Source organism: Ovis aries, chromosome 2, assembly GCF_016772045.2.
Source record: "Ovis aries strain OAR_USU_Benz2616 breed Rambouillet chromosome 2, ARS-UI_Ramb_v3.0, whole genome shotgun sequence".
In the NCBI taxonomy this organism is placed as follows: domain Eukaryota; kingdom Metazoa; phylum Chordata; class Mammalia; order Artiodactyla; family Bovidae; genus Ovis; species Ovis aries.
Window position 1 is genome coordinate 52,699,209 of NC_056055.1, and position 12,334 is coordinate 52,711,542.

Consider the following 12,334-nt stretch of genomic DNA (forward strand, 5'->3'; position numbering starts at 1 on the left):
GACGCTAAATTCAGGTTGGGAATGTATGCACGCATGCTCATTGCCTGGGGCAAGGAGAGCCCTACAGCTCAGTGAAGACATGAGAGGGACCAAGAGGCAGGCTGAATGACAAGTCCGGTTCCTCCACTCACCTCAGGCCTTAACCAGAGTATTTAAACTTTCCTCATCTGCAAAAAAAGGATGATAATAATAATAGCAATACTTCTCCATTGTTACAGTGCTATGGGAAGGATTCAATGAGCAGTGTCTAACACAGAGCCTGTATCAGCAGATGCGGTTTTTCTGTTATCGTTATCTGAACTATCAGTTCAGTTCAGTCGCTTAGTCGTGTCCGACTCTTTGCAACCCCATGAACCGTAGCACGTGAGGCCTCCCTGTCCATCACCAACTCCCGGAGTCTACCCAAACCCATGTCCCTTGAGTCAATGATGCCATCCCACCATCTTATCCTCTGTTGTCCCCTTCTCCTCCTGCCCTCAATCTTTCCCAGCATCAGGACTATCAGCTACATACAAAATCAAGTGCTGGGTTTGTAGCCTGTTTCGTTTTTTTTTTTTAACACATTTACATTTTGCATTTTAAACTCCTGGGTAACAAAGCTACTGTCTGCTTCCAGGCCCTGGACAGGAATCAACACACTACTCCCGGGTGCAGACTGTCCTGGATTTAGGACGGGAGAAGACTGCCGCCTCCGGTGCTGGTGCTGACACCTGCAGTAGGACTGATGGGTCCTTATGCGGAGACTGCTGAGGAATGAATGAAGTCTACGCTAAATAAAGAACAGGAAAGAGGGATAACAGGGATCCTGCCTGGGAAAATGGAATCACAAGTAGCTGTACACTTTGGCACACATGGGAAAAGAACAGGAGTTAGAGCAGGACTTTAGGTAACCCCTCAGAGCCTGTATCTTCTCTGTGATCATTTGCTTACTGCTTTATTTACAAAAGTGGAGGCATTGTACCTGGGACCAGGCACTTTTGGCTCCCACAGTGTTCCTACTAGGGGAAGGTATTTTCTTTTCAGGATGATATGCCATCAAACCCAGATGATGAGGAGTCATCTGGTACTGAACACCCTGGGGCCAATTTTCAGGATGCCTCGTGAAGTGCAGGAGACTGGATAAACTCTCCTCACATGATCTAGGCTCCTGACTCATTTAGATATTCTTACTAATTGTGAACCACATTATGTCTGCACACAACTAAGAATATACTGGTGAAACCGCTGTTGCTAGAGGATTTGGTGAGCAACAGTATAAAGGACATCTGGCAATAAAAAAGAAAGAGGAGAATATTGAATATAAAAGTATAATGGAGCATTGTCAGAACCGGTCTAAAAGGGAGGCATGCAGACAAAAAGGGGGTGTGCTGTTCTCATGCAGCTTAAGGGGCCAAGGCCTCACTGCATGGCACAGTTGCAACCACTGTTCCTCACCTGTGGAGAAGTATCCAGGACCTCAGAACATGCCCCCCCCCAGTCCCCACTTCCTCCTAAGATGAGAGGTAGAATTTTTGTGATTTGGACAGAGGTCTGATCTATTAATACTGGACAACAGGGAGGCATGTACTGGTTTCTGTGATATTCTTGTTCCTAAGAAACATGGAAGTGTGAATCCATCTAAGACGTTTGCGGTTCTCATAGGCAGGCACTGTACATCACACAATGCCAAGAGCCCACGGATGAGATGAACAGATCCCTAGATGTAAGCATCTCAGGGGAATTGTGTAGACACAGTTCCGTATTGTAGGTCTGAGCTTCTGGGCTGGCGTGTTGAGGTAAAGGTCCCCTCAGCCCTTAAAGTCGACAGGTAGGGTGCAGGATGCTGAAGACCCCATGCTGCCTGCAGTGGCATCATCTTAAGTGGCAAGCAGCCTTGTTCATTTATTCCCATGTGTCTTATTAAAATGATCGTGCTCTATACATGCCATGATGGGAAGCGGCGGGGAAGCCCTGCTGCAGAGGACAGCGAAGAGCGACAGCTCTAAACCCGGGAGGCCGGTGGTGGAAACACAGACCCTCACCCCCCACCGCGAAGGACTGGGTGCAGACACTGACGGCACCGCATACCGTGGAGAAGAACATGGTGAAGGTGTAGACAGCTGCTTCCAGCACATATCGACTCCGAATGGCCAGGACCACCGGTGGCAAAAACATGAGGTTGCTCAGGCAGAGCAGTAGTGTGGACAGCAGCTGGAACCCGTAGGTGAGCGCATCCGCACTGTCCGTGCAGCCCCAGCCCCGCCATCCTGCAATGGGACGGGCACAGGGTGGAAGATGTCAGAAGGCAACCCAGGGTTCAGCAGACACTCCTGCTGGCCCTCCTGGTCAGGCCCTACTTCACTGCCAGGGAAGGGCACCCTGACCCCGCACCACCCTCTCCAAACCCTGCTACACAGGTTACCACTTCGCGCCCCAGGTGGACTCCCTCACCAGCCCAGCCTGCTCACCGGCCTTGCACTCGCAGGCCGCGTACAGGTAGTTGTGAGTGCGCAGCAGCTTGCACTGGCCGTAGGGCCCGCAGTCATCTACACACGGGGACAGGAAAGTTCGCAGCCGCACCTCCGCCGTCGCGTTTCGGCATCGCACGAACCTGTGCACAAATTCGCGGTCACCTGGCACTCAGGCGCATCCTTCCCGGCCGCCACTGAGGCCCCGCCCTGCTCACCGAGGCCCCACCCCGCACAGGGAGCGCAGGGTCAGGAACCAGGTCCCCGTCTGCGGAAACGGGATTCTCAGCCTGGCCACTCTGGAGGCGGCACTGACCGTGAGCAGGAAGCCAGCCAGGGACTCTGAGGGGAGAAGGGAGAAGCCAGTGTGGGGTCAGGACCTAAGGAACCCTCACCCACCTGCCCCCAGTTCCCAGATGCCCTAGCCCATCTTTCCTCCATACCCTACCCCTGCCCTGGTCTTCCAGCCTCTCTTCTTCCCCTGTTCCTCCCCCTACCTTTGGAACAGGTCACTGCGGCATCCCCCAGGCTCAAGGGCACCTCATGAGTCAGGCATCCAAACACTGTCACATTTTCCTGGCGCAGGGAGCTCTGGGCCGGCAGATACAAACATGAGGCTGTCACATCCTCTAGGTCTTCCCACCACCACCCCCAGATTCCTCCACCTCTTAACCCTTCCCTAGAAACTCCTCCAGGCCCTCACCTAACACCCCTGGTCCTATAGGTGCTCCCACAGGAAGCACACCCACCCCCTTCATTCTTACAACCAAAAAATGGGGAAACACCATCATAGAGATCATAGCAGAGATCTTTCAAAGACTGATGAGAAGCCAAGGCCACTTCCAAACCCTTTCTTTGGGCAGAATTGTTTAAATTCTGTCTAGGCCAGAGACAGCACCCACTTTTTCAGTCCTACCTAGCTTTTTGGGGGGTGGGGGGAGAGGAAGAGCACTGTTGCTGGATGTAGAAACTAGCTGTGAAAAAGGTCTGCAATTGTGTGGCTCATCAATCATCATCACATCTTCACATAAACCTGAAAGCAGGTGTGTAAAGATATGCACACTTCCTCAGGTGAAACGATTCTAGGTACTAGTGGTAAGAGAACACCTGTAGGATTAAATGTAGCAACCTGGCTGGGATTAAAAGAAACTGGATACCCACAGGACTAAATGAAAAGGGTTGTCTACAAGAATAAAGGTAACAGGATCCCATAAGCTCACCTCATTCGAGAAGAATTTGGGGCAGCTTATTAAATACAAATAACGGGACAGAATCAATGCATGAGGGAAATTTATACATCAGGATAAGAAAAGAAAGTCTGTACCTAGATGTGGGCCATATATTTGACACTGACTTTCAAGCAACCAAAGCAAGGAAACATGAGTTACCACGTTTGTGAGTCCACGCAATAAGTTAATCAGGGTCTTGGGAGAAGCACTGCACCCAAAGGGATGGTTCTCAGTTAAATTCATATCAAAGCAGCACTGTGTGCTGCCCTGTCTCCAATGCTTAGCTGCAAGAGTGAACTTCATGCAACTTGCTCCTAATTTCCCTCAACGCAAGCCCAGAACACACCAAAGTTTTATTCAGCAAAAGCCATTCTGGTGGGAACCAGAAAATGTCCTCTAGGTGTGCAGTTCTCTGTTCCAAATGCCCAGTTCTTGATGCAAGGGAAAACATCAAAATGCTTGGAGGGAAAGATCAGAGTAGGTGTGCCAATATACCTCTCAGAATAAACAGAACAGGTGCTCTGAGGTATGTAGCAGTGTCACAGCATGCAGATGATAGAATGTAAGCAAATGCCCTTTAGAGAAAATAAACAAGAATGCAGAGAGTGACAGGGCAAGACAGTAGGGGAGGCAGGCCTCTCCTTTCCAGAGACAGAGGAAGAGAATGCATGTGGCTAGGCTCTGACACAGACTCTACAGTTTCAAGGCCAAATCAAGGCTTCACTGTCATTGCCCAAAGGCATGGCAGTAAGCAAACACAAAATATGTAGTCTTAGCCAGAACACCATCAGAGAAAATTTGAGTATGAAAATAAGGAATGTCTTGGGGTTGAAGAATCAGCTCTGTCCTAACCAGCAGGATCACTAGAAAGCTCTGAGCCATGTCCCACAAAATACCACCTCAAGTCACAAACCAGGTATCAGATGGACTGATAGGAAAATGGTCCCTGCCCCAGAGCTGAGGAATAGTAAAGCTAAAATGATTCATGATTCTTGGCTCAGGGAACAGTAGATAAATAATTAGATCAATGCCAACCCAAGACAGTTGCCAAAGGCTTGAAAGGGCTCTGCTCTCAGCCCAGTCTTGTTCAGTGCTGAAAATAATGACTAAGAGTTTAGAAGTGTGTGAATTACACAAAGTAGTAAAGACCCACAGTTCAAACCAATGTTAGGCAATGCCTCAAAGATGAACATAAATTCTTCCACTCAGGTTAAAAAGTGCACTGCAAAAATACAAGATAGGAATTGGCAGCTGTTCACATGAACCATGCTCAGAGCATGAAAATGTGTGTGGTCCTTGGTTACAACTAGATAAACACATCGGTTACTGTGGATAAGGACTAGGACATATAACGAAAAAGCTAAGCAGTTGTGTTACGGGGGCATCTTCCTCTATTTTCCAAAGCTTTTATATGTGATCCTATCATTTTTATAATAAAAAAGCAAACGTATGTAACTGTTTTGAAGCAAAAAAAAAGGAAGAAAAACGATCCAGAGGTCTTAGTCTACCATGAGCCTCAGGTGAGGCAGCAGCTGAAAGAGGCACCTTGCTCTCAGGCTGCACAAACGCTGCCTGCCACCCAGGTCAGACCGCCTGGGATCACTTGTTTCAGAGGCATGATAGCCAGAAGCATGGCCAGAGGGGACAGCAGAGGAAGAGGGGCCTCGGATGTGGAGGCTGCTCAGCTTTGGCAAGGCTGAGAGGCACCTGAAAGGCTGGGCAGGGGTGCAGCAAATGCACCACACTAATATAAAACGGAAGTAAAAGGGGAGACTGCGTGGGGAGAGGGGAGGACTCAACTTACTTTCCTTGATTTTCCTGTAAGCCTGAAACTACTCTGGAAAATAAAGTCTTATTTTTTTTATAAAAGGACAGGAGTAGACTACTGGATATAGCTTCTAGGACAAAACAAAGATCAGTGGGTAAAAATCCACAGAGACAAATTTTGATGGAATGCCAAGAATGCCTCTAGCGATCAGAGCTGTCTAAACATGGACTGCATGGCCTCAGTGAGTGGTAAGCTCCCCATAACAAGCAATACGTGAGAAGCAACGAACACCTGCCACGGAGAGAGGCCTTTAGGGAGTGGCAGGTAAGCCTATAAAACTAGGGAAGTCTGAATCCCTCTGAGCTGCCCTGGCTGACCCAGCCCATTTGCAGTAAATGCTCAGAGCACATGTGTTGACCAGAAGTGGGCTGAGGGATAGTCTCTAACCATAAACTGGAAGCAACCTGGACGGGCTTCCTGGAGGAGGTAAGGGCCTTTCACCCCTGACATCTTCTCCTTCAGGTTCCCCCACAGGGTGACCTCCCTGCCCTCCACAAAGAGTACCACGTTGAGCTGGAGCTCCAGGCTGAGCACACCTCCGCTGTCCAGCACTGGCAGCAGCCTCAGGGCAAACACAGCCGGGCGCTCGGGAGGGAGGGCCACGCTGGGGCCAAAGAAGATGTAGAAGTGGACGGAGAAGGTGTCCAGTTCATTGCGCAGCGTCGGGCGTACTGGCCAGCAGTGCTCAGGTGGGGACGTGGCCCCAGGCCCCTCGGCAGGGGTCCTGAGGGATGGTGGCTCTGGGGGCAGCGGCTGGTTGCCCAGTGACTGGGGCATGTTCATGGCAGCTCCGGGGACCAGGGCACGGGACAGGCTGGGCTGTGGGCACTCTGTGGGGCAGAAGAAATCTGAGCTGTGGCCTGCCGCCCTCCCAGTCCTGCAGCCCCACCACACACTGGATCTGAGCCACATAGGGTTTAAGAGAGGGTGGGGAGGGAGAGGACTTGAAGCAAATATCCCTGTGGTGTTTGCCATCTAAAGTCACAGGACTGGGTCCAGGCACTTCCTAGAGGTCACAGCTAGTGGAATGTCATGTTGGAGGGACTGAAGGTCATCTCTCTCTCCCCAGTGGCAGCGAGGGCACTGCTGAAACAGAAGATGGACCCTCTCACTGACTTGCAAGGGCTCTGGCAAGAACCATGTCCCAAAGGTCCTAGCTGTCCCTGCCTGCCCCATTACACTGGGAGGTTAGATCAAGGAGAGTAAGTCCTTTAGTAAGCCTAAGTCAGGTACCAAAAGTGACCTGAAGGCCTTCTCATGACGTGAAGCTCCAGGTGGGAAGGCTTTGGGGAATAAGGGAGCCGGATGGTGCTGGGGAGGTCATAGGGACATGGCCGAGGACCAATGGGCACAGCCATCGTGCCTAACTCTTCCCAGTCACGATGTCAGCACAAGCCAGGTGGCTGGGGCAGGTGCAGGGCTTCTGACCTTGCAGCCACACGCACAGCTGGAAGCGGACGGTCCTGCCGGGGCCCCGGGATGGTGTCTCCACACGCACGTAGACCCAGTGCCCCCAGGGGGGCAGTGCCAGCTCCAGCTGGCATACTGAGGCTCCTCCACAGGCCACAGAGCTTGAGTTGTGCAGGGGTGGGGCCTTGGGACGTAGGCGCAGTGTCAGGGGGCAGGTGGATGCCCCACGGCCCCCTACACACACCAACTGTGCTGAAACCCTGTAAGTGAAGCTGGGCACGAAGACCCTGGGCAGAGGGGAGGGTGGAAATGAGAAAAGACAGGGTACAGAGAGGTGAGAGGGACACAGGATGAGGGGAGCACTGGGAATAATGGAGGGTAGGGGACAGAGGAGAACAGGAGGCCTTTTCTGGTCTTCCCCTCCATGCTAGGAGAGAGGGAGGGGTCAGACCCCCCCTGGGGTTCTGGGTGGCCCAGCAGTCCAGGCTGGCCAGGGGGAGCGCAGGATCAGCAGGCAAACTGAGGCCAGGGAGAGAAGATGGGAAGGGCCCCAGGTGGGGGAGCACTCGACTTACTTGTACAGGGCTGAGCGATTGTGGGCGGAGAGGGTCTGCTCAGAGGGTCTCCCAGGCACCAGCACGGCCACATCCAGCAGACGCCGGACAATCAGCTGCGGCTGGAGGAGGTACTGACACTCATCCTGGAGACCCTGAGGCACAAGCAGGGGTGGCAGGAGGGGAGAGACCACAATGCTCTACTAAAGCGAGGCCAACAGCCTGCGGAGGTGGGACAGACCTCCTCTGGCCCTCCTGCTTCTGGGGCTGTGACTACGGTCTCTCTAAGCTCTGGGTCCTTCCTCGGTCTGCAGGGTCTGCTATGATCCTCAGCATTGGCTGAGGATTGGGGTTTTGAGGGCCTCAAACCCCATTGAGGTTTGGGGGCTCAAATTCAAGCCCCTCCTGACAGGCCCTGCCTGCCCCTCCTTCAGTAATCCCTCCTGCACACCCCCAGACAGCCCATCAAGGTCATTTCAAACCAGCCCATTCCCCTACCAAGGCCACAGGAACTAACACTCTTTGGGCACTAGCATGCCCCCAAATAAAGTTCCTTAAAGGCCTCCAGTCCAAACCTCCCCACTTCCCCCATCTGAATCTCTCATTTCCTTTATTTTCCACCTGCCCTTCCCAAGTGTCAATACCTGTCCAGCCTCTGCTTTAATACCCCCAGGGAAGAGTCACCCTACCTCCCCAGGCAAACTCCAGACTACGGGTAACTTGAAAACAGAAACCTGGTCTTATTTTTGCTCCTCCAGACACAAAGCCTAATGTAAAGTGCACACCTCACAAATGAATGTTTGCCGAATAAATGAGTAAGTGAATTAACCCAGCTGGGGCAGCTGTGACTTTTCTGAAGCCAAAGCCTATCTTCTGTCTCCCCATATTGCTCTGCCTCAGGGGCCCTGGATACATCCGCTCCTTCTGTCTAAGCCTGGGTTCCTTCTGTCACTGGGGGAGAACCACCACGTCTCCCCGAGCAGCTCTTCTGGATAAAATCACTAACACTTCTCTACTCAGGGGACACCACCCGGGCCCAGGCAGCTGCACCATCTCCAGTGAGGACGGGCTTGTTAGTTCCAGCATCTGCACCTCTCTGGCCCTCAGTCCCAGCAGTTCAGGGGAGCAGGGTGGAGAGGTGGGGGGGCCTTACTAGGTTTCTCTCATCTTCTGGACAAATTGCCTTACACTAGCCCAATAAACTAGAGGCGACGGTTCACTTTTGTGGTTCTTCTGACCAAGACATACCATTAGCCTTGATCTGGGACAAGAATTCCAGGCTCTGACATCCCACTGAGTCCCTTGTCATGGAACAAGCCAGCCAAGGCTTGTTTGTTGACTTGTAGCAAAGTACTCTTGCCTGGAAAATCCCATGGACGGAGGAGCCTGGTAGGCTGCAGTCCATGGGGTCGCTAAGAGTTGGACATGACTGAGCTACTTCACTTTCGCTTTTCACTTTCATGCACTGGAGAAGGAAATGGCAGCCCACTCCAGTATTCTTGCCTGGAGAATCCCAGAGACAGAGGAGCCTAGTGGACTGCCATCTCTGGGGTCGCACAGAGTCAGACACGACTGAAGTGACTTAGCAGCAGCAGCAGCAGCAGCAGCAAAGCTCCACAAGGCTGGAAGGGGGACTTGATGGGTGCCAGTCCAGAACATCTTCTTACCCTCTGCCTGGAATTTTCCTGTGCCTTTTTTATCACTTCATTCCCAACAACTATCACACCACCCAGCACATACTAGGTGCTAGAAAATATCTGCTGAGTTAAAGAACAAGTGTCAAAAGAAGTCCCTTCAGAAAGCTCCTAAACCCACCTTGTTGCTCAGAAACCTCCATCTCTGATATACAAAGCAGATGTCCCTCATCTTTGGTGAGGACCAGAAATACTCTCATGAGTTATTTTACTGACCCCACTTCCTAAGGTAGGAATCACCACCATAATAATCTTGCGGTTAATGAACCTGAGGGTGGGGACTCACACTCAGGAGATAGCCCGCATCCTTACTAGACGGTCCAGAAGGAGGAAACACCTTGTTCCATGTCTTGCTTGCTGTTGGCCTAACAAAGGATCAGTGGACATGACCTCTCTGGTTAAGATGTGCTTCTTCCTGAAACTGTATCATGTGCATGTCTAACACCTCCCTTATTGTGTGGATTCAAGTGTTCAATCAGTGGAAACCAGGGAAGGTGCACAAACTTTCACCCTGACACAGAACCACAGAAAGGGCACCAGAAATCAGGTCTCAAGAGCTGCCGAGACAAAAGTCAAGCGAGAGCATCCAAACTCTATCAACAGCAGCAGTCATGGAAGGAATCAGGCCAAAGCGAGGCAGGCTGAGAAACCAGGAGGGCCCAAAGTGAGGAGTGGAGTGAGAAGTGATCTGAAAGAAGCTGGCGTGGAAGACCTTCAGTTGATTCCTAGATTGTACTAGTACAGGTGGGCTAAGTTTCTATAGAAGCACCTGAGCCTCTGGGTGAGGCTTGCAGGCTGAAGATGCCCAAAGATCTTGGTCTCTGTGGCCATCTCTGTGGGAATATTCCAGCGTTCGGGACAGCTCCAGCCCACAGTTAGCTGGCACCAACCAACATGGAAGCAAATGAGGGCTGGACACATGGCAGGGGGCAGGAGTGGAAGCAAAAAGGCCACTGAGGAGGTTACTGTGACGGCCCAGCAGACGGCTGAGGGAAGGTGCTAAGAGTGAACAGAGAAGTAGATGTATCCAGGACATGCTTTAGAAAGAGAGTCTCAAGACTTTTTCTTTATGGATTAGTTGTGTGAAAATAAGGAAAAAGAAGAATCAAGTATGACCCCTAAATGTGGGGCTTTGAGCAACTGGTGACTGACTGGTTGTGCCATTTACTGAGAAGATTAGAGAATGAAGAGGCTCAGACTTGGGAGACATGAATTAGGACTTCAAGAGATTCTTGACTTCAGGCTTTGTTTGGATGTGTACTTGTTAAGTTTGAGACAGGTCTTAGACATCGGAGATGTCAAGTAAGCCACTGGGGATAAAATCTGAGAATCAAATAAATTAGGGCTCGCTTAAAACTCTTGGAAGACATGAACTTATAGATGGTATTTAAAATGACTGTGCTGGAGACACTTAGTAAGAGAATGGAGAAATAAAAAGGAGTTATCCCAGGACCAAGCTTTGGGTACCACAACACAAACAGATCAAGCAGAGGAGAAGACAGGAAGGGAGACAGAGGAGGGAGTGGTGGGCAGGAAGAAAACCAGGACGGTTCTGTAAAGTCACAAAGGACAAGAGGAGAAAATATTTCAAGAGGAAAGAGGTACTAGGTAACAGCTAGTTACTAGTTAACTCTGGAGAGAGAACATGGGGACTGAAAGGGGATGAAGGGAAGAGGAAGACTTACTTTTCACTGTATGCCTTTTGTACCTTTTGAAAGTTGTACCAGGTGCATATATTACCTATTTGAAATACAAACAAAATAATTTAGAAGGAGGAGGAAGAGCAGAAGGAAGACGGTTCGCAGATCTGAACCCCTTCAGTTGAGAGGCTGAGTGAGCCACACTTAAGTCTGAGCTGGCTGAGTCAACTGAATCTGCTCCTTTCTTTTCCTTATGGTTGTTTTCATTATTTTATCTGCTTTCACTTGCTTTCAAATCTTGGAGCTGGGAAGAGGAAGCATTCAAGGAGAACTGTACCCCAGGCATTTGGAGAACTTCTCCTAATAAGGCACTTGGATGCCAGATGTTACCCAAAACCCAAAGGCCAGCCTTTCAGGACAGACTGGCAGCTGGACACCACAGGATGAATACATGCTCCAACACAAGACAGGCAAGGAGATGGAAGGCAGAGGTTAAGACAGAAGAGGTTGACGGAAGGAAGGATAAATCATACCGGTTTCAGAAACATGAGTTTGAGAAGATGGCAGAAGGGCAACAAATATTTGCCAAGCCCCTACTATGTGCCAGGCTCTGTGCTGGGTGCTAGGAACACAGTAACACAGTAACAAAGTAAAACTAACACACACAAAGGGCCACAGAAGTATGGGACCAGAGCCCAGGAGAGTGGCCTGGGCCAGATAAGTCACCTTCCTTTTACAACATGTTAAGGCTCCCTATCGCTCTCAGGATAAAGCTCTAACTTCTAGACCCTTCCTGATCTGGCCCCTGTTCACCACTCCAGCTCCCTCACTCACCCTCACACTGAACCACTTCAGCTCTCCCTTCTCACCTTCAGCCCATGCTACTCTCAGCACCTGGAATGACCCCTTCCCTGCTTTCTCAACATCAGATCTCACTTCCTAACAGTTTCTTAAAAGCTAAAACCACCTCTCCACCACACCACCCAGCTGAGTTATAAACCTCTCCTTTGTCCTCTTAAAATGCCTTCCATATCTCACTAATATACATCTTATTTATCTGTGTCTCTAGCACCCAACCCAAGGCCAGTAATAAAGCCGGTGCGCAAAGACTAAGGTCTAAAGGGAGCTCATCCCCAAAGCTGAGGAACACTGCTGCCTTCTTATTGCTGGCACCCTTCAGTTCCTACCCAAGGATATCTCTGAACCCACATAATTTCCTGGGGTTGCTAAGCCTCATGGGAAGTCAGGACCATGGGACAAGGAGGAGGCAAGGCAAGAAGTTGGAGCTCTAGAGGAATGCTCTGAACAACCCTCCAATAGGCTTGCTTCTAGAGAATTAACCAGAGAACTTAAGAATCCTTACAGGCCCAGGACTTCCCTGGTGGTCCAACGGATAAGAATCCACCTGCCAATGCAGAGGACATGGGTTCAATCTGGTCCACATGCCTCAGAGCAACTACTCCTGTGCACAACTACTGAGCCCAAGAGCCACAACTACCGAAGTCTGTGATCTGCAGCAAGATAAGCCACCA

General features: G+C 50.6%; 1 protein-coding gene across 4 annotated transcripts in view; it reads right to left on the minus strand.

The window, feature by feature from the left end:
• TMEM8B (transmembrane protein 8B) overlaps positions 1-12,334 on the minus strand; it is a 25,066-nt gene that overhangs the window by 4,890 nt on the left and 7,842 nt on the right. For all 4 annotated transcript variants that reach the window (XM_004004263.6, XM_027964427.3, XM_012121261.5 and 1 more), the window contains exons 4-10: positions 7,490-7,623; positions 6,933-7,201; positions 6,009-6,334; positions 2,945-3,038; positions 2,666-2,789; positions 2,448-2,590; positions 2,068-2,246 (exon numbers count right to left, since the gene is read on the minus strand). In XM_004004263.6, the coding sequence (XP_004004312.5) occupies positions 2,068-2,246; positions 2,448-2,590; positions 2,666-2,789; positions 2,945-3,038; positions 6,009-6,334; positions 6,933-7,201; positions 7,490-7,623 (1,269 nt within the window). The remainder of the gene's footprint in view (positions 1-2,067; positions 2,247-2,447; positions 2,591-2,665; positions 2,790-2,944; positions 3,039-6,008; positions 6,335-6,932; positions 7,202-7,489; positions 7,624-12,334) is intronic.